Source organism: Theropithecus gelada, chromosome 5 (assembly GCF_003255815.1).
Source record: "Theropithecus gelada isolate Dixy chromosome 5, Tgel_1.0, whole genome shotgun sequence".
Classification (NCBI taxonomy): Eukaryota; Metazoa; Chordata; class Mammalia; order Primates; family Cercopithecidae; genus Theropithecus; species Theropithecus gelada.
In genome coordinates, this window is record NC_037672.1 from 147,368,820 (window position 1) to 147,390,504 (window position 21,685).

Genomic DNA, 21,685 nt, shown 5'->3' on the forward strand with positions numbered 1-21,685 from the left:
TAAGCCAATTGACAAAGGTAGATTTGATGAGCTCATAAAAATGAAAAAGTAAATGCTGCTGGACAAAAAGTGGTCCTTACTTTTGCTCTCAATGTTTCTAGTATGCTATATAGAACAATTATTTTGCTTTTATTGAAAAATAACTATTGCAATTGGTATAAAACATGATTTATAGGAAAATTCTTTTGTACTTCTGAATAATAAGTGTATTTCTTAAGTAATAGAGGAAACTATTAATTCAGAGGCATTCATGAAGGTGGATATCTTACACCTAATTGTTTTAGACTTGATATCCAATTTTCTTTCTTTCTTTCTTTTTTTGAGACAGGGTCTTGCTCTGTCACAGAGGCTGGAGTGTAGTGGTGCCATCACAGCTCACTGCAGCCTCTACTTACTGGGCTCAAGTGATCCTCCCACATCAGCCTCCCATGTAGATGGAACTATGGGCATATGCTACCTCGCCTAGATAAGTTTTTTGTTTTTTGTAGAGACAGAGTCTTGCTGTGTTGTTCAGGCTGGTCTCGAACTCCTGGGCTCAAGAAATCATCTGCTTTAGCCTCCCAAAGTGCTGGGATTTACAGGTGTGAGCTGCCACGTCCAACCCTTTTCAATACCATTTTTGAAAATTCTATCCTACACTGCCAAATATAAATATATATATTTAATATATAATATATATAAATATATCCCAAGAAATTAAAATACAGAAAATTAAATTGCAAAGAAAATATGGTTGCAGAATTCTTGTAATTTAATTTGGTAAATTCTTTGTCTTTTTTACTAACATACCTTGAAATTGCTATTTACTTATTTTCTGTCTCAGTTATGTACTAAACTAGAAATTACCTTTACTTAACTACCTGTATTTTACTGAAATATTGTGCCTATCCTGCATGGACTATTTTGTGTCACTTATTTTATGAATATCACTATTGGATATGATCTTTTGCACCAATAGACTCTTATTCAGGTATGACACAGAGACACAAAATGCAAAATTTTCCTTTCCTGTGACCATGGCAGAAACTACTAATCAATATTCTTGGGCAAAGTTGGTTCTCAAGACGCTTAAGCTCTGCTGTTGTCATAAAGCATTTTGGTTCTCTTCTGATACTTTTTGAAGACTCATCCATTTTCCATTCTTTCAGCAAACATAACCATGAGACTCCATATAGACCAGCTATTGTGTACAGCTGGGAAAACAAAGAATAAGAGAGGTCCTCAAGTGGCTCAACATCTCATGGTGAAAATGAGATGTGAGCCACCACTAAAATGCTAGCAGTTGAGTATGTCTACTTAAAAGAGAGCACAGGAGAAACATCTCAGGCGGACTCTGTTGGTGTGGTTGGTGGTGAGGGAATGTTGAAGAGTGGATAGAGGTATAATTAAAGGCTTCCCGGATGGGCGTGGTGGCTTACACATGTAATCCCAGCACTGTGGGTGGGATTACAGAACTTGAGGTCAAGAGCTCGATACGAGCCTGGCCAACATGGTGAAACCCCATCTCTACTAAAAATACAAAAATTAGTAGCTGAGTGTGGTAGTGTGGCGCCTGTAATTCCAGCTACTCGGGAAGCTGAGGCATGAGAATCACTTGAACCCAGGAGGCAGAAGTTATAGTGAGCGGAGATCATACCACACTGCACTCCAGCCAGGGTGATGAAGTGAGACTCCGTCAATCAATCCATTAATCAATAAAGGCTTCCCAAGGGTGAGGAATGTGAAATTTTTGTAGGCAAAGGAATCAGCTTATAAGATCTGAGAGAACACAGCCATTTTAGAGAAGTGTAACTTGTTCAGTGTTACTGGACTATAGTTTTCAAGACATGAAGTTGGGGAAGTAAGCAGGTAAATTGTGAAGAACCTTCCAAGTCATGTTATAAAGCTGGGAAGGCTATAAGTAACCACTGAAGAATTTTAAGCAGTATTTGTGAGAGCCTCCAATTTAGGGAGTATCCAGTTTATAACTATCTTCATATAGTTTAAAGAGAAATAGTTATTTTATGTGGTTTCCTATGGCACCAACTAGAATGTTTTGGAATGATCCAGAAACATGAACAAGTGATCTGCTGCTGAGATGCAGATTATATTTCTTCAAAAAAAACCTGGATCAAAAATTATGCCATTTTACTTTTAAAACAAATTTGAGTCAGAATCCATTATATATTATTCTCCGGTGTAGAGCATAATGGAGTAACTATAATACAGCTTAATAAAAATGAAAACAAGAGGATATCATAAAAAGACTTATTTCAAATAACATTTTGAGGCCAAGTGCGGTGGCTCATGCCTGCAATCCCAGCACTTTGGGAGGCTGAGGGAGGATGGCTTGAAGCCAGGAGTTTGAGATCAGCCTGGGCAACATTAGACCCCATCTTTACAAAAATAAAATTAGCTACACATGGTGTGGCATGTGCCTATAGTCCTAGCTACTCGAGAAGCTCACTTGAGTCCAGGAGTTTGAGGCTGTAGTAGGAGTTTGAGAAGTAGGAGTTTGAGAAGTAGGAGTTTGTAGTAGGAGTTTGAGAAGTAGGAGTTTGAGGCTGTAGTAGGAGTTTGAGAAGCTCACTTGAGTCCAGGAGTTTGAGGCTGTAGTAGGCTATGATCAGCCACTGCATTCCAGCCGGGGTGACAGTGAGATGCTGTCTTAAAAAAAAAAAAAAAAAAAAGTTTTCTTTCAAAAAGACAGAACAAGTAGTTGAGTGGGTGTTATGGGTTGAGCTGTGTCCCCTCCAACACAACTCCATAAGTTGGAGTCCTAACCTCCAGTACCTCTAAATGAGACCTTACTTTGGAGATAGGTTATTTACAGAGGTAAACAGTTTAAAATGAAGTCATCTGGGTGGTCCCTAATCCAATATGACTGGTGTCTTTATAAAAAGGGGAAAATGTGGACACAGAGACAGACACGCACACAGGGAGAACACCTTGTGAAGACCGGGGTTACACTGCTGCAATTCAAGGACCTATCAGAAGCTCGGAGAGAGGCCTGGAACAGATCCTTCTCTACTGCCTTCAGTGGGAGAATGGCCCTGCTGACACCATGATCTCAGACTTACAGCTTCCGGTACTGTCAGACAAGAAATGTATGTTGTTTAAGCCACGCAGTTTGTGGTAGAGTAATTATTCACTTAACATTGTCAACAGGTTCTTGGAAACTGTGACTTGAAGCAAAATGACATATAATGAAAACAATGTTTTTCTCATAACATCATAACTAAATGACATTATCTCAGAACCTATTGTAATTATTTCCCTTAAAGTCCCAGTTTCTAAGAACTTTTCTGTGATGTTAAGTGAGGACTCACTATACTTTGTTATGGCAGCCCTAGGAAACTAATACAAGTAGGGTTACAGGAAAAGTAACTTCTAAGAATTTACATGGCAACTAAAAGCAATAACTTACCCTAGACTGGATCCCATATTGCAGTGTGAAAATGCTATAAATACTACATGATATATATCACTAACAAAAGTGATATATATGGAGAGTAAATTAGACAAAAGTATTGCATCAACAGAAGTTTATAAAATGGATAACTGTGCTGTAGTTACATGAGAAAATATCCCTATTCTTAGGAGATACACACTGAAATATTTAGAGGTAAAAGACCATGAAGTATGTAACTTACCCTTAAGGGATTCAGTAAAAATATTTTGTGTATGTATAATTATGTGGGTGTGTGAGTATATATGCATATACTACAGAGAGGGTGAAAAAAGAGAAGAGAGAGGAGGAAGGGAGGGAGAGAGAAAACTCGCATAAAAAAGAGGGAGGGAAAAAGGTTAACAATAGTGAACCTGAGAAAAGTGTGTAAGAATTCTGTGTGCTATTTTTTTTGCAAGTTTTTGTAAGTTTGAAATTATTTGGAAATAAAATACAAAAAAAGAACTGATTTTAGATGAGATCAGGCGCATTCAGGGTGGTATGGCTGTAGAGCAAAAAAAAAAAAAACAAAACTTATTTTAAAAACAACACCTAAGCGTATTGCTACAAACAAAATATTTTATTTTTAGTATGGTATAAGTATATGAACAAAAAAAGTGAAATGATAAAGTGAATGAATAACTGATTAAGAAAGAAATAAGGGGGGAAGAAAAGAAACAAAAACTCAGAAACTGATTTAAGCTATAGAAATTCTAAGTGCCTCAGAAAAGTTTGAGATATAAATTTCTCAAAATAAAAACCAGGTACTATAGTCATGGCATTTAATACAATAAAAATAATACAAACTAAATTTGCCTTCCCTTAAAAATAAGAATCAGAATATCTACTTTTTCTTTAGAAAGTAGCTTAAAATTTATTTAGAAGAATAACTGTTAGTGGAGAGAAAAAAATGGCCTTTTTAAATTTATATAATACTCATACAACTATTCATTGTTTCCTAGCACTGCAATACTTTGATATTTATCCTAAAGTTTCTCTATTTTCTAATAATTCTAAAATATAGAATTATCCATCTACATATAAATAAAAATTCTAAAATATAGAATTATCATTAAAAACATAGAAAGGAATCAACCGGACCATAAAAAAATAAGCTGTTCTGGATAAGCATGTGGCAATCCTCTTCTTCCTTTTTCTTTTTTTTGGGGGTGGGTGGGAAGGTCACTCTGGTTAACATAATCAAGGAAATTTTCTAGTATATACAGAAGTCTTTGCTAAAAAATTTTTGTTTGAGATACACCAGTTACCGGCAAATCAAACAGGCATAAATACCACAGTAAGCAGTCATTTGTCGGGTAACCCTGTGCAGAGTTGCATGAAAGCATCCAGAGGCAGAACGAAATCCACAGCAGAGCCGCTGCTTTTCAGATAGACTGCCACTGCAGGTGCCATGGCCCAGTGCCAGAAACATAGGCAGGGGAGGGGGTTATAGGCAGCTCCTGCACAGCACCACTGGGTAGAAGTTGCCTGTAATCAGAGCACTACTGAAAGCAATGGTGGTGGCAAGGCGAACTTGGTGAGCAAGCATTCCTCTATGAATTCAGTTTCTTCTTGTGAATTTCATATTGCAAGCCCATTAGCCTCACTTCTCTAGTCATTATCATTAGCCCCTGGCAGAAACGAGGACTACCAGCTGTAACTGGCAGTACACTACCATGATAATTTACACAAAGATTAAAAATAAAAAATTAAATACTAGGCTTTCTAGCCATCTTTTAAATTTTTTATTATCTTCTTCTCTTTCTTCTTCTTCCTCTTCTCCTTCCCCCCTTTTTTTTAACTTCAAACCTCTAGTAACCTTGGACAAGCACTGAGTTACCAAAAATGAGGTTTTGTTTACTTCTTTTTCCCAAAGTCAGTGCATCAAGGTATTTCAAGACCTTAAAGAAAGAAATTATGAAATTAAGAAGTAGATTACAAAATATACACCTGTCTGGACACAGTGGCTCACACCTGTAATCCCAGCACTTTGGGAGGCTGAAGCGGGCAGATCCTTTGAGGTCAGGAGTTTAAGGAGTTTGAGACCAGCCTGACCAACATGGTGAAACCCGGTCTCTACTAAAAATACAAAAAATTAGCCAGGTGTGGTGGTGAATGCCTGTAGTCCCAGCTACTTGGGAGGCTAAGGTAGGTGAATTGCTTGAACCTGGAAGGCAGATGTTGCAGTGAGCTGAGATTGTGCCACTGCACTCCAGCATGGGTGACAGAGTGAGACTCTGTCTCAAAACAAAAAAACAAAACAAAAAAACAAAAACAAAAAAAACACAGCCAAACCAGAAGTATTTTGAACAAAGTGTCAAATACTTATAAGGTATAATTACTATTGATATCACGAGCCGCCACTGTGCCAAATTCATGCAGTTGCTTACACCATAGAAGATTCTGAACTCCAAAGGGCCTGGCATGGGTCTTTGCAATTTAATTATGGACATTACTGAATCTCACATGAAGAAATGTTTAATAAATAATCAATAAAGAGAAATAATTGAAAAACTGCTCTAAAATGAATTAGATCAGCACAATACCATCTCAAGTAATAATTGAGAAAGAATATATAGGGGTGTTTCTGAAATGTTTCAAAGAAGATGAGAGTTCTGAGAAGAGTGTTTGTAGGTTTTTAGATTATTTTGCTTTTTGAGGGCATAGTGATAACAAGGGTAACGTTGCACGCTCTAGGGTATCATTTGGCTAAAAAAGGGGTAGGGTAGGCTCATACTGCAATGACGAGAGGAGCATGTGGCAGGCACTATGGTGAGTAAGAAAAGCATGTGGAGTAACTCAAGCTAGAAGCCTATTACAGGTTCCTGTATCAGGAAGAGGGGGAAATCTGGCATTTTGCTCTACACGTTCAGCTATATCACTGAGGCTGAAGTCTATAGGGAAGAGTAACAACTATTAGACAATCCTTTTCAATTATATAGATGAGATACCCATGGGGAAGAATTTTCTACTATTCTTTCCAAAATTTAAAAATCATTAATATACTTTAATGAAATACTAATGATGTGGTAGAAAAATCATAGAAGTTACTTACCCAGAATAAACAGAGAATTTAAATATTTTTCTACCATGGATGTAGCATATATTATAAATAATATCATTTTATTTTATGTGGTTTGTATCTAGCACAATAACATGTCACTAAACAAAATGCAATTTACTCTCATTTATCCAAAGTACAGAATTCAGGTGTTCAGAAAATATAGAACACAGAGAAACTAAAAGGAACTGAAGGCCAAGAGGAAAACAAGCACGAAGCTCATGAACCTTAACGGCGGGAGGCAATGGGTCATTCCTCAAGCTTTTAAACCAGCCATATATGCATTAAATAACATAATCAATCACAACAAGATGGAAACCCTGACACTGAAGTGACATCTGATATAGAAGAGAAGAGAACTTTGAATGCTGACAGAAAAGCTAAAAGAAAGCAAAGGAATGTGCATTGTTTTAAGCGAGGAACAAAAAGCTCTATGCATCTCAGTAACTTCAAGGCATCATGGAAAATGTCTGGAATATTCAACTGTTAGTATTCCAGAAAAAGCTATTAAAGTTCAGAAAGAATTCTCCATTTAAGAGGCAAAGAAATGTGTAATCCATTTCATAAAAAGATTTTTTTTTTCTAGGGAAATGGTGAAAACCGCTGGTATTTGAAAGTGTAAACCTCAATTCTATAGAACTTTTAATGTATGAAGATTTTTAATTCCATTCCTAGATGATGCTGAGTTCCTGATGCACTCTTCTGATGTCATTTTGAAATGTTTCTATTAAGGTAAAGTAGTAAATAAAATTAATAGGTATCTTTTCTCCTCTTAACTTCTTTAGGAGATAAAAGATCATATAATACAACATTTATAACACTACATAGTAGGCTTATATATAAATGTAATATATATACAAATAATAGCACAAATTAGGGGTAAGGAATGGAGTTGAGTCAGAACAAAGCTGCTATATTTTACTGGAATTAAGTTGGTATTAAGCTGAAGTAAATGGTGATAATTTAAAATGCAGACTGGGCACAGTGGCTCATGCCTATGATCCCAGCACTTTCAGAGGCCAAGACTGGAGGATTGCTTGAGATCAGGAGTTCAAGACCAGCTTGGGCAACATAGTGAGACTTCATCTCTATGAAAAATAAAAAACTTAGCTGGGCGTAGTGGCACACACTTGTACTCCCAGCTACTCAGGAGGCTGTGGTGAGAGGATCACTTGAGCCCAGGAGGTTGAGGCTGCAGTAAGCCGTGATTGTACCACTACACCCTAGTCTGGGTGACAGAGTGAGATTCGGTCTCAAAAAATAAAATTTATATTGTAGTCTCTATAAATATGACTAAGAAAATAACTAAAACAAATACATAGTAAAAAATTCAATGAAAATAGTAGACTAGAAATAGTATTTAATATAAAAAAGATGACAAAGGAGGAACAGAAAAACAAAAAAGACCCAAGACTAAAGAAAATAATTAACGAAATGGTAGACATGAATCCAACTATTATAGAACTCTATAATAGATGAGGTTTCTTTACATGTGCTGATCTATTTCTGGATTATGCTATTGGATGCTTTCTGGATTATGCTATTATTATGCTATCAATAATAACATTAAATGTGAATAAAACACTTCAAATGGCAGACATTGTCAGTCTAGAAATGTAACATCATCCAACTATATGCTATCTATAAAAGACATTTTGAAAGTGTCCAAAATCCAAAAACATAGGTTGAAAATAAAATAATGGAAAAAGGTATACCATGCCAACAGTTACCATAAGAGAACTAAAGTGGCTTTAACAGTATCAGGCAAAACAGACTCAAAACTTACTAAAAACAGAGACAATTTATGACTAAAAAGTTGGTTAATTTATCAGCAAGACATAACAATTATAAACATGTATGCACTGTGATGGGCTGAAAAATGTACCCCTCACCCCCAGGAAGGTATCAGGTCCCTGGAATCTGTAAAATGCTACCTTATACGGGAAAAGGGTCTTTGCAATGTCATTAAATTGAGGAATTTTTTTTTTTTTTTTTTGAGACAGAGTCTCACTCTGTTGCCCAGGCTGGAGTGCAGTGGCATAATTGCAGCTCACTGCAACCTCCACCTCCCAGGTTCAAGCGATCCTCCTGCCTCAGCCTCCCGAGTAGCTGGAACTACAGGCACACGCCTGCATGCCTAGCTAATATTTTGTATTTTTAGTAGAGATGGGGTTTTGCCATGTTGGCCAGGTTGCTCTTGACCTCCTGACCTCAGGTGATCCACCTGCCTTGGCCTCCCAAAGTGCTGGGATTACAGGCATGAGCCATGGCACTTGGCCTAAATTGAGGATTTTAAGATGGGAAGATTATTCTGATTATGAGGGAGGACCCTAAATGTAATCACATGTATCTTTAGAAAATGGAGATAGGGAGAAATTTGGCTATAGACAGAAAAGAAGGCAATGTGAAGACACAGGCAGACATCCTCTGGAGGGAATGTGATACTGATTTCAGATTTCTGGACTCTAGAACTGTGAAAGAATAAATTTCTGCTGCTTAAGCCACCATGTGTTTACAGTAATTTGCTACAGCAGCTATAGGAAGCTAACATATGCATTTAACAACAGAGCCAAAATATACATGAAGCAAAAACTGATAGAATTGAAAACAGCATTTGGAGACTTCAATATCCCACTAGCAAAACAAAAGCAAACAAACAAAAACAAAACAAACAAAAAAAAACCAAACAGAGAGTCAGCAGAGGTATAGAATAGTTAAACACAAAAAACCAAGTTAATCAACTGACATCCACAGAACACTCAACAATAGCAGAATACCCATTCTTCTAAAGAGAACGTGAAGAATTCTCCCATGCTAGGTTGAAAACAAGTCTCAGTACATTTTAAGCAACTGAAATCATACACAGTATGCTCTCCAATCACAATGAAATCAAAAATAGAAAATACAGGAGAAAATTTGGAAAATACAGATTTGGAAAATACAGAAGGGAATTTTGGAAAATATTTGGAAACCAAGCAATGCACTTCTAAACAATCCATAAGCCAAGAAAGAAACCACAGGAATATTAGAAAATTGCATAAGCTGAATGAAAACAAGGAAACAAAATATCAAAATTTAAGAGACACAACAAAAACCACACATAAAGAGAAAATTGTAATTGGAAAAGCTGATATTGGAAGAGAAAAACTCAAATAAAAAAAGTAGTTTTCCAATTTAATAATTTAGTTAGCGTAAACTAAACCCAAATCAAGCAAAAGGAAAGAATGAATATTAGAGTAAAAACTCAACGAAAGAGACACCATAGAGGAAACCAGTGAAACAAAAAGTTGGCTCTTTGAAAAGACAACAAAATTGACAAACCTTTTTAGCAAGACTGAACCAGAAAAAAAGATAATACCAATTACCAAAAATCAGTATAAGTGAGGTAACATCATTACTAACCTTAGAGAAATTAAAACGATAAGTCATACTATGAACAACTTTATAAAAATAAAATTAGACAACTTAGATTAAATGGACAAATTCCAAGAAGGAAAGAAATTACTGACATAGATTCAAGAAAAAATTAAAAAATCTCGATAGACCTGTAAAAAGTAAAAAAACTGATTTGGTAATTTAAAATCTTCTCACAAAGAAAAGGCCATGCATAAATAGCATCAGTGGTGAATTCTACCAAACATTTAATGAAGAAATAATACGTAGCCTTCACAGTCTTTCAAAAATATAGAGGAAGAAGGAACACTGCCATGTCTCATTCTACGAGACTAGTATTACCCTGACAATAAAGTCAGATGAGGATATCACAAGAAAACTACAAACTAATATTCCTCATAAATATAGATTCAAAAATCCTCAGAAGTAGTAATTCCTCAAGAAAATACTAACAAAACAAAAATCCAGGACATATCAAAAGAACCTAAAACATCTAAGTGTAATATATTCGTGAATGCAAGGTTGGTTTAACAACCAACCATCAATTTATGTAATATATCATATTTCACTTTTTTGTTTCTTGTTTGAAAATCTTTCCCTATTCCAATATTACATAGAAATTCTCCTGTATTATCCTGTTAAAGTTTATAGTTTAACCTTTATATATAAAGCTTTAATATACTTTCATTTTGTTTGTGGAATAAAATGAGGTTCCAATTAAATTTTTTCCCCCATATATCTGCTATAGGTTGAATTGTGGCCGCTCCCCCCCAATTTTTATGTTAAAGTCTCAACCTAACAGCACCTCAGAAGGTGGCCTTATTTGAAAATTGGGTCATTACAGAAGTTTTTATTTAGGATAGGTCATACTGGAGTAGGGTGAGTCCTTAATCTAATATGAATGGCGCTCTTATTAAAAGGGAAAATTTGGACAGACAGACATTCACAGAGGGAGGATGATGTGAAGAGACACAAGGAGAAGACAGCCATATATAAGCCAATCAGAAGGCTAGAACAGGTCCTTCCCTTACAGCATTTAGGAGAAACCAACCCTGCTAAACCTTGATTTCAGACCTCTGGCCTCCAAACCTGTGAGACAATAGATTTCTGTTGTTTCCACCTAGATTACAGTACTTTGTTATGGAAGCCCTAGGAAACTAATAAAATAACTATTTATCTCAGAATCCAAAATTGAAAAGGGGGGAGGGAGGGATAGCATTAGGAGATATACCTAATGTAAATGACGAGTTAATGGGTGCAGCACACCAACATGGCACATGTATACATATGTAACAAACCTGCACATTGTGTATATGTACCCTAGAACTTAAAGTATAATAATAATAATAAAAAAGAAAAAAAAGAAAAGTCCTTCCTTTCCCCACAGATCTGCAATACCAGCTCTATAATGGATGAGGTTTCTTTATATATCCTGGTCTATTTCTGGGTTCTCTGTTCACTTTTCGTGTACTACTTCTCCTTCCCTAATTACTATAGCTTTATAATAATTTTTGATATCTAGCAAAGCAAGTCCCTCTGAAATCTGCTCTTGTTCTCCGAAAGGATTTTGGCCATAATGGTCCTTTGCTCTTTAAAATCAGTTTATCATCTTCCACCAAAACAAAGTAAACCTATTGATTGGATTTTATATTTTTATACTGACTTTATAAATAAATTTGGGGAGAATTAACAATATGGTAAATCTTTTTTCTTCCTTTCATTTAGGTGTCCTTTGTTAACTAAAAATTTCACAGTAAATTACACATCATGGCTAAAAGCAAACCAAATAATAGTAATTTTAGACTCCTCATACCTATCTCCCTACATTCCTAGGGGATTTAAATCCAACCACTGCACTGGGAGTAAAGGGGATGAAGACATGAGAGGGAGATACCCTCAGCTAAGAGTAATTATTCCCAACTGCAGCCACCATGGCTGTTTACATTCTTGGCCACATCATTATCAATATCGAAAATGAAAAGGAAACAAACAAACAAAAATTGAAAAAATCATGTTAGCTTCTGTCATTTCAATTCTCAAATTTTTTTTTTTTAAATGTTGTCTGGTCAGTGGTCTTAAGAAAAGTTTTTAAATGTCATTTCCTCATTCTTGTTCAGTGGGGTGCATGAGATTCTGTCTCTATGCTGTCATCACTTGAGAAGTGTAAATTTTCCATTCAGAGAAAAAAGTTATACAAGATTGACCTGATTCATTCAGAGGTATAAGATCTATAAAGGTTTATGTTGAATAGATTTAAATATTAGCAATGACAGAAACCAGTTTCGATTTTAGTTCTTCATCAACCTTGTTTTTTCCTGTCAGGCAATACTATGAAAGGACAACATCTCTTTTAATTTGTCCACATATTCTCTAATGATAATGGAAAGCAGATAATATACTCATTTTATTTTTCTTTACCTTGTTAAGCGAGTACTATTTGTGTTACCATTATGAAACAGTAGAGGAGACAAAAGCTATAGAACATACAAAAAAGTAAATGTGATTTTAACTGGTAACCTTAGGACAATTCAACAAGAGAACGCTTCCTTTGCTAGATTTGTACCACCTCCAGGCCTTGAGAAGCCTTCTATTTCAACAAGTTATCAAAGAGAAGGTAATCTCCAAAAGAATAGGGATATCGTCTCTTATTCATTGAATCTAACAGTGCTGGTCCATAAGCAAGCACTCAATAAATACATGTTAAATGAATTAACTATTATAATTTGAATCAGTTATGTATATTATATATCTTTTGGCTAAAACAAAATGCTCTACCTTTAAAGGCCAATTTTTAGTAACTTTGCCCAGAGTATGGTTTTCGTTGTTTCTTATTCAACATGAAACTTGAAGGTTGTAAGAGGCAGTATAATATATAGGTTCAAACATTGACATTATATCACAAGAGACAGATGATGGGCATTCTGAACTCATAAATTTTTCTATTATTTGAAAGTATGAAAGCCTGTTTCTCATTTATATTTCTGACGCAGTATCTGAAATAAATTATTTTCCTAGTTCAGGTAATAGTAGATAACAGGGACCAATCTCAGGGACATAATTAAGACTGCTTTGGTTTTACCCTGATTCCAACTGTTCAGAACAAAATATAATTTACTTCTTTGAAAAACTAATGAAATTTAGGTGAATTTTCCTTTTAAAATATGTAGGATAGTATCCTGTGTTCATAAGCCCATCCACTTAGCCAATGTTCCAATCCTACATTTAGATCTTCATTACTTACAGAAAACTCTGAGTATAAAAGTCATTGGGTAAGACAGTAGTTACGGTCCTCTAACATAAACAGAGAATGTAGCATTACTGGTTCACTACCAAAATCATGCTCCTAAAAATATCCTATCCTCTTGAATTAACAACCAAATACTTTAAAAAGACATGCTGGGTATCTTAACATGAGTATGTCAGTTAATTAATTCTCTGATCCCCTGCTACCAACCGAGTATTGTACAATCTGTTATTATTCACCGTCCTATAGATCATCTGTTCTTGGTGCTGGCTTGTTCCAGGAAGAGGGACAGCTGCAACACTATATCCCTGTTCAACCTGAGGACCATCTGACTTTAATTGTAACACACAGCTTGATATGGCTCTGGCTATGAGAAGCCGAAGTATCGTCTGTAATAATCTGGAAAAGCAGAAACCTGCCAACAGAGGGCTGAAAACAGGGATTGTGCTGTCTGGCTGCCTGACGGGCTGCAGGAAATATGATTAATGAGTAAGGTATAATGATATCAGGAACCCGATTAGCACCACAAAAAGGTCACAGATCAAAGTAGTATGCATTTCATGAGCTGCAATCATTGCATAAAATCTGTGGACTTGAAGTGGTAAACCAAAAAGAGGAGGGGGATGAAACCCTTATGTGACAATATGCTAACCAATACATAAGATACCATACTAACAGTTTAGTCACTTGTAGAAAGTTAAAATTACAAAATGAATCAATATAGACTATACTGTAAGGAAACTTCGTTCATCAGAGGTGTAAAATAAATATTTTTGAATGAATGAATGTGGTATTAAAGTCTTTCATAAAGGCACATATATGTCAAATCAAGTATCTTTCCTAATTATGAATTAAAATGACCAGATATATACTCAACTCTACACTATGTTTGCATCTGAATTGCAGAGAATTTATATACAGTTCTGTTTAGGAATGTAAGCTAATTCAGAGTCTAAACAATGAAGACATCTATAAAACTCAAGCAGTAGGAACCACTGGGAAAAATATTAAGTAAACTTAATAATAATGTTATAACAAATGCACAGTTAATACTGCAAAATATTATTTGGCATATAACTTTACAGTCATGCTCAAGTTTAGAGCATGGGTAGCCAAAATCCAAATCTAGTTGTAAAGCAATTTGGTAAACCACAATCTTCTTTTTTGAGTGCCCTTGTAAACCTGTCCCAAATAGGCCTGGTTCTTCTGGGGTGAAGGCAGTAGAAGGGTAGAGATGGGAGGTACTGTCAGGAGAGTGGCTTGCCTTAACTTATATAATTAAATTTTTTAATTGTCAAAATATTGGTGAAAAACTTAATACATAACTTATTCAAATCTTTCTGCCTTTTAGAGCTCCTTTAAAGTGAAGTAAACATACTAACAAACTTCTTTATATTATTAATAATACTAACTATGGTAATGATTAACAGAACACTGGTTGCCTTGAGACTTAAAATTTCAAGTCATATTTGAGAAAAAGTGTGTCAATAAAAAAAGATCAGAACACGATTTTTTTTCTTAAAAGTATATTCACCAATAATGAGGATATTTTGTACCTTTTATATATTGTATAAATATTTCATATCTAATATTTAGTTAAAACATTTTTTAAACAGTGATTCAAAAGGCACCACTAAAAAATAAAAAATGGCTAGTTAAAAATATTTTCAAAATATATGTTGGATAAATGACTTTTATGGAGAATACACAAATATCTCTTACAATTCAATAATAAAAAGACAACCCAATTTTAAAATAGGCAAAATAATAAAAATAAAATAAAAAAATATAAAAAAATAAAATAAAATAGGCAAAATATTTCAATAGATACTTTGCCAAAGAACATATGTATATATGAGTAGCAAATAAGTCTGTGAAAAGATGGTTAACATTTTCATCACTAGGGTAATGTGAATTAAAATAACAATGACCTACCTACTAGAATGGCTAAAATAAATAAGACTGACAATACCAAGTCTTGGTAAGGATATGGAAAAACTGAAACTTCATACATTGTGGGAATACAAAATGGTAAATATTTTTATTACACGATCCAGGAATTCCTAGAAATCAACCCAAGAGAAATGAAAACAGATGTCCACACTAAGACTTACATGCAAATATTTATAATAGCCCAAACTGGAAAAAAAAGTTCATTAACTAGCAAAGACACTGTAAAATGTGATACATCTATAAAATGGAATACTATGCAGCAACACAAAGAAATTAACTACTGATATATGCACAACATGGATGAATCTCAAAAAACATCATGCTATCTGAAAGACAGGCATAAAAAGACTACATATTGTATGATTCCATTAATATTAAATTTCTAGAAAAGCAAAACTATAAAGACAGAATCAGTGATTGCCTGGAGCCAGCAGTGGAAGCAGCGGCTATAAAGAGGCCCAAGGAAACTTTTTGTACTCATGTGAGTGTTCCAAAGCTGGATTACAGTGGTGGTTACACAACTGTACACATTTACTAAACTCCTTGAATTGCATACTTTAAAAGTTGAATTTTATGATATATAGATTGTACCTCAATGAATCTGTTTTAAAAGAAAAATCACTGAAAGAAAAAAGTTGTAGTATGAATGTACCTTCTATTCACTTCTGTGTGTCCCTGGAGAAAAAAGAAACACATACGACCCTAGACACCTGCCGCATTTAAAGGTTTGACATTTCCTCCAGTATCTTTCAGAGCAAGCTTAGTCTTCATCTCTCACTTTAATCACAGAAACTTTGTGAGAATCTTTAAAAATTCTTGGGGTAAAAGTAAAATGCAACATGTTCCATAAGACTGTGATACAATAATATTGTTTACTATTTTCTGAGTGCCTACTATAAGCCAGACAATATTCTAGGCATTTTACATACATAATTACAATTGTTTACTCATAATTTCAAAACTACAAATGAAGAAACCAAGGCTCGGAAAGGTTAAACTGCTAAGATCCCACAATCAGCAATGTGATTGATAAAGGATTGGGAAATCTGGTCAGATTCCAAAGCTTACATATTCTTTCCACTTCCCTGCATCATTTCCAGTATATATAGAATGCAAAATTTCAATAATAATGAGACTGTAATAGGATCTGGAAGACAGGATTAATTGTTGGTATGAAAAGAAAGGAATGCCACATGAAAAAAAATGCAACAATTTTCCTTTTTTTTTTTTTGAGACGGAGTCTCGCTCTGTCGCCCAGGCTGGAGTGCAGTGGCCAGATCTCAGCTCACTGCAAGCTCCGCTTCCCGGGTTTATGCCATTCTCCTGGCTCAGCCTCCCGAGTAGCTGGGACTACAGGCACCTGCCACCTCGCCCGTCTAGTTTTTTGTATTTTTTTAGTAGAGACGGGGTTTCACCATGTTAGCCAGGATGGTCTCCATCTCCTGACCTTGTGATCCGCCCGTCTCGGCCTCCCAAAGTGCTGGGATCACAGGCTTGAGCCACCGTGCCCGGCCAATTTTCCTTTTTTATGTGTGAAGTAAAAACACAACGCAACTGAGATTTCACTTTTAACGTAGAGTACGGTAAACTTTCTACTTTTATTTTTTTAATTTTTTTTTTTTTTAAATTCCGGGACGGAGTTTCGCTGTGTCGCCCAGGCTGGAGTACAATGGGGTGATCTTGGCTCACTGCAACCTCTGCCTCCCAGGTTCAAGCAATTCACCTGTCTCAGCCTCCCAAGTAGCTGGGATTACAGGCACCCGCCATCATGCCCGGCTAATTTTTTATTTTTAATAGAGACAGGGTTTCACCATGTTGGGCAGGCTGGTCTCGAACTCCTGACCTCAGGTAATTCACCCGCCTCGGCCTCCCAAAGTGCTGGGATTACAGGTGTGAGCCACCGCACCGGGCCAAGATTCTATTTTTAAATACTAAGAATAAAGCTCCCTGATTCCAAACTTCTGTGAAACTTAAAAGGCAAAAAAAAAAAAAAAAAGTCATATTAATGTATCAAAAAGAATACTGAACCCAGATACGAAGGACACTAAAGAGTCCACTAAAGAGTTGTTTGTAACCACAAATTTAACGTGCTTTTAAGTTTCAACGTTTTCATATTCTCAATATTACAGGAAGATTTCCTTCAAATGATAGATACAGGACGTAATTTGAAAATCTTGTTTCTTTTACGAAAATGTGCAATGGCCTTCTAACCTGGAACACAAAATTATGTTCCTTTCTTGGAAGAAGAAGCTCAAATTTGGAAAAACTTATAATTCCAATTTCACTTTTAATTTTCACTTATTTTGAATTATCATGTATATATGAATGTAACTTAAATTCTGCAGAAAATAAACTATTATTTTATATATCAATTCAATAACATTTCATAAAGTACATACAAGGATTCTTGAGCTATTATGTCACTTTCAGTTAGTCCTATCACCTACAGCTTTGTCCAGAAGAGCAAGGGTTAATGATTATACACCAACACACATGAAAGATGCTTTGAGCAAAAGCTCATGACAGACAGAGTAGATGATTACTATCTTACCAATCTGTTTATGTGAACAAATTCTTCTGAGGTTTTGGCCCAAGGAGGAAGTTCAACATCAGACACTACTGTCCCATCATCCATCACTCCAAGATTATAATTATTGAAGTTGACAAACATCTCAGGGAGATAATAAAATTCAGGAATCAACTCCTATATAAAAATAAGAGACAATGTGATATTATAAACTGTAGGATACTGACTAGATATTCAAAAAAAGGACCTGATCATTTTCTATTGTTCAGAAGAACAAAATAAACACAGGGAATTTTTTTTCTTTGCATATCATAGCCCTGTCACAGTTTCTCATAAGGTAGATAGATCCTATCCAACCCAATTTAAATTACATCTTACTGGTATAAATACCTTTCACAGGCTTTTCTTCATGACATGTCTCATAACCTCAAAACTCTTAAATACAAACATTTTAGTAATAACTGAGGTTTGACAAGCTATAAACATAAATTACCATGCTGTAACAATAATGACAACTTAGCTAGATTTTTTATGAGGTATATGGAATTTTTGCCAGAAAAACCCAAAATCTTAATAAGCATTAAAATGCCACTGCCTTGGTCTCTTCATCAACCAGGAAGACAATTTATTACAGTTTAGCCATGGTTTGTTAGTACATTTTCCTCACATTTCAAAACAGTCAAGTTTAAAGACACCAACTCTGATAAAAGATGAAAATTTAAAATTAGTCTAGAAAATGACTTGCATGAGAAACTGAGTAAATTCAGTATGTAACTTTAATAATGACATTTAATAAGCAGAAAAATGCAGCTGTTTAGCCTTTTGTGTGTAATAAACCCCATATATAACTATTTCAGAGGCTCTGTAGATCACACTTGAAATCCAGTCTTGACATGGGTCAGTGGTTCAGTGGTCTTTCAGATACCCCCTCAGGGCCAGCTATGGCAGGCCCGGCTTTCCAAACAGTTGAGTAAAATAGGGAGGTCATCAGATTTTGGACAAGGTCAGTATGAACTTGCCAGAGCAGAGAAAAAAAAATCCAGCAGGAATTAAGCTATTATCACCTCCATCATCCATGTGAAATGTTGCCTGACTTTGAATTGTACATCCTTTGTTTACAATCACAATAATTAACTAGTCAGGGTAGAAATGAGCTTGTTCTCCTTCCAAATGGCTGACAACCACCTGACCATTAGACTTAAAAAGTATTTAAACTGAACAATTTTTTTTTAAAAAAAGACCTTGGTTAAAGCTTAGCTATAAATAAAATTAGACTGTAATCACACAAAAATTTTAAGAGTCTCATCTTCGAAAACAATGCATATAATTCTAATTGACAAAAGGGGAAAAGGCAGATGTGTGTTATTTTATGAAGCAAAAAGCTATATCCAATTTGTCTGAGCTAACACTTATTGCATGGTATGAGTCATACTCTCATAGCATAAATAAATAAACTCAATAAACCTTATTACATTTAATCTCACAACCACTTTACAAAGTAAAGTATCATTTCTACTTAAAAAATGAACTAAGGCTCAAAAACATACTTTGTGCAAGGTTATCAGTTGAGATATTATAAATATGGAAGTTGGACCAGGATTTGTTTAACTATAAAGCTTGTGCCCTTAGTCATCAAATAAGCCTGGGTTCTACTTACATAGTATATGCAGTGCTAAACATTTTAAATTAAGTTTTTAACTTATATGCAAAGGGATTTTTAAAAAAGGAAAAGAAACTCTAAACTTTTAGCATTTTCACGATGAGAAAACAACTGGCTATCCTGAATACATGTATCTTTCATATATATCTCTCTCTATGTATAGCAATTGTTATATAAATAAAATTAATTGAAAAAGAATTTTTGTAATGTTGTGATTTATCCCAATAAAACACTATATAATTTTCTAGTATTAATTTGCAGAAGTGTGTATTCAGTTAATTTCCAGCTTTGACAAATTTTACCAAAATATGTTATTTTCACTTCATAATACCTGTGCTTTTGAAGATGAATGTTACCATTCCCAGGCCTTGTTTTACAATAAAGAGGGAGGAACATGCTTTCCTTGTTCATTGACAATCAAAAGCAGCATTTGCTTAATTAAATACTAGTTATTTTCATTTCAGTAATACCTGCTGCCCACTTCCACTCCCACTGACACTCTATCATGATTAGAAGATACTGTCTTTCTTTTGCTGGTTATACCTACCATGCTATTGTTTTATAATTCTCCTAGATTCAAAACAGTAATTATAATGGATGAATTGTAAGTGCTAGTTTTCCCCTGAGTTTTAAAATTTGAGAGATTCATCATTTCTATTGTAAATTAGAGATGCATAATGCATAGCAAAAATATACCTAAAAAGTACTCTTACCAACACCAATTCTAGGAAGCAGAATGGAACAAATGACATTTCATAGCAATTGTTACAAAAATGAAGTTTTCAATCATTCTAATATATAGCACCAAAATATTATGATTTTGTATATTTGTCTGTATCTTCCACATCTGTTATTTCATTCAGGTTACTCAACAAATTGACAAAAAATTTATTTGCTCAAAACAAATATTCTCCACAAGTTTTTTGTTGTTGTTTTTTGGTTTTTGTTTTTTTTGATTAAGAGACAGGGTCCCACTCTGTCACCCAGGTTGGAGTACAGTAGTGGCACAATCATAGCTCACTGTAACCTCAAACTTTAATCCATCTTTCCACCTTAGCCATCCAAGTGGCTAGGACTATAGGAATACACCACCATGCCTGGCTAATTTTTTAATTTTTTTGCAGTGACAGGGTCTGGCTATGTTGCCCAGGCTAGTCTCAAACTCCTGGCTTCAAGCAATCCTCCCAAAAATATCTTTATTCCTGGCCCAATTTATTTTTAAATACAAATTTATTATGAATTATTATGTTACTTTAATGTTGACACCGTAAACTAAATATAAATTCATTAGTTTAAGTAGAAATTAAATGGAGCCAAATCACCCATAAAACAAAGAAGAATTTTTTAATAAGTGATATGAAGAAAGCAATTTCAAACTTTCAAGTGTTTCAGCTACATAATTTCTATCATGCTGGGAAGAAAGTAATGACTCATCAATTTCCATTTAATTACTATGGATTTTGTGATTTCCTAAGGAAACACTTTATGTAAATTTTGTACAATGCACATTGTAAACATTTCAAAATTAAAAATGTAAAAACTAAAATTTAAGCTTTCAACGTTTCACTTGAAATTTATCAAGATATGTATTTGTGTTTTACTCTACTTTTTCACCTCTGACTCCCTTCACCTTTAATTTTAAGAGAGTAGTCAGGCATTTCCTTTCTCAAGAACATTTGCAGGGTCCAGAGCAGAGGTCTCCTGAAGGCATCTTTCTTTTCTGTCTTGTGTGAATCTCTAAGCAAACAGAGAGTATGTGAGGTATCCAGGTGAAGGAGGAGTCACATGTTAGTATTTTTAAAGAAAGAGAAGCCAAAGAAGAGGCATAAATGTTTTCCAAGAGTAGGGAAGCAAGTTCTCAAAATCTACAGTCAGCTTTACCACCCCCCCCAGACTGGGGGAAAGGAGAAGGAGAAGGGATGAAGAGGTTAGGCAGGAACCCAGAGGATGGGGAATGGTGAGAGGGTCACTATATGCCCATACAGTGCCTCAATGTGAATTAGAAAAAAGGCAACACTTCTAGGCTAATGTAGCCCTAAGAGAATTCAGCTTGGTAAATGGAGTAAATACAGGCTGGATTTTAGCTTCCGTTCTTTCTCTCAATCAAGTGCCCTTTCATGAAGAACAATCTGCCTACTGTACACAGTGGCCCCATGCATGGTGCACACAGGGAAGCTAGTCCCTTGGCACCATGGCTTTTGGCATCAGCAAATATTTTCTAACACTAACTTGGTAAAATCATCAGAGCTGCCTGCCTCCAAAAGACCATATGTATCTTAGACAATAAAGATATGACTAATGAAGAAAACGATGGACTAAAGATGTGAAGGCCAGTTTTCTAGGTATCGCATAAGCCTGGATTCTCATTCAAGCCTTGAGAAAAGAAGGTCTCTGCCCTACCAATCTAATAACTATGAAGG

At 35.1% G+C, this 21,685-nt stretch overlaps 1 protein-coding gene across 2 annotated transcripts in view; it reads right to left on the reverse strand.

The window, feature by feature from the left end:
* The window catches only part of LRBA (LPS responsive beige-like anchor protein), a 756,763-nt gene that overhangs the window by 133,257 nt on the left and 601,821 nt on the right, over positions 1-21,685 (reverse strand). For both annotated transcript variants that reach the window (XM_025385122.1, XM_025385123.1), the window contains exon 47: positions 17,630-17,782. In XM_025385122.1, the coding sequence (XP_025240907.1) occupies positions 17,630-17,782 (153 nt within the window). The remainder of the gene's footprint in view (positions 1-17,629; positions 17,783-21,685) is intronic.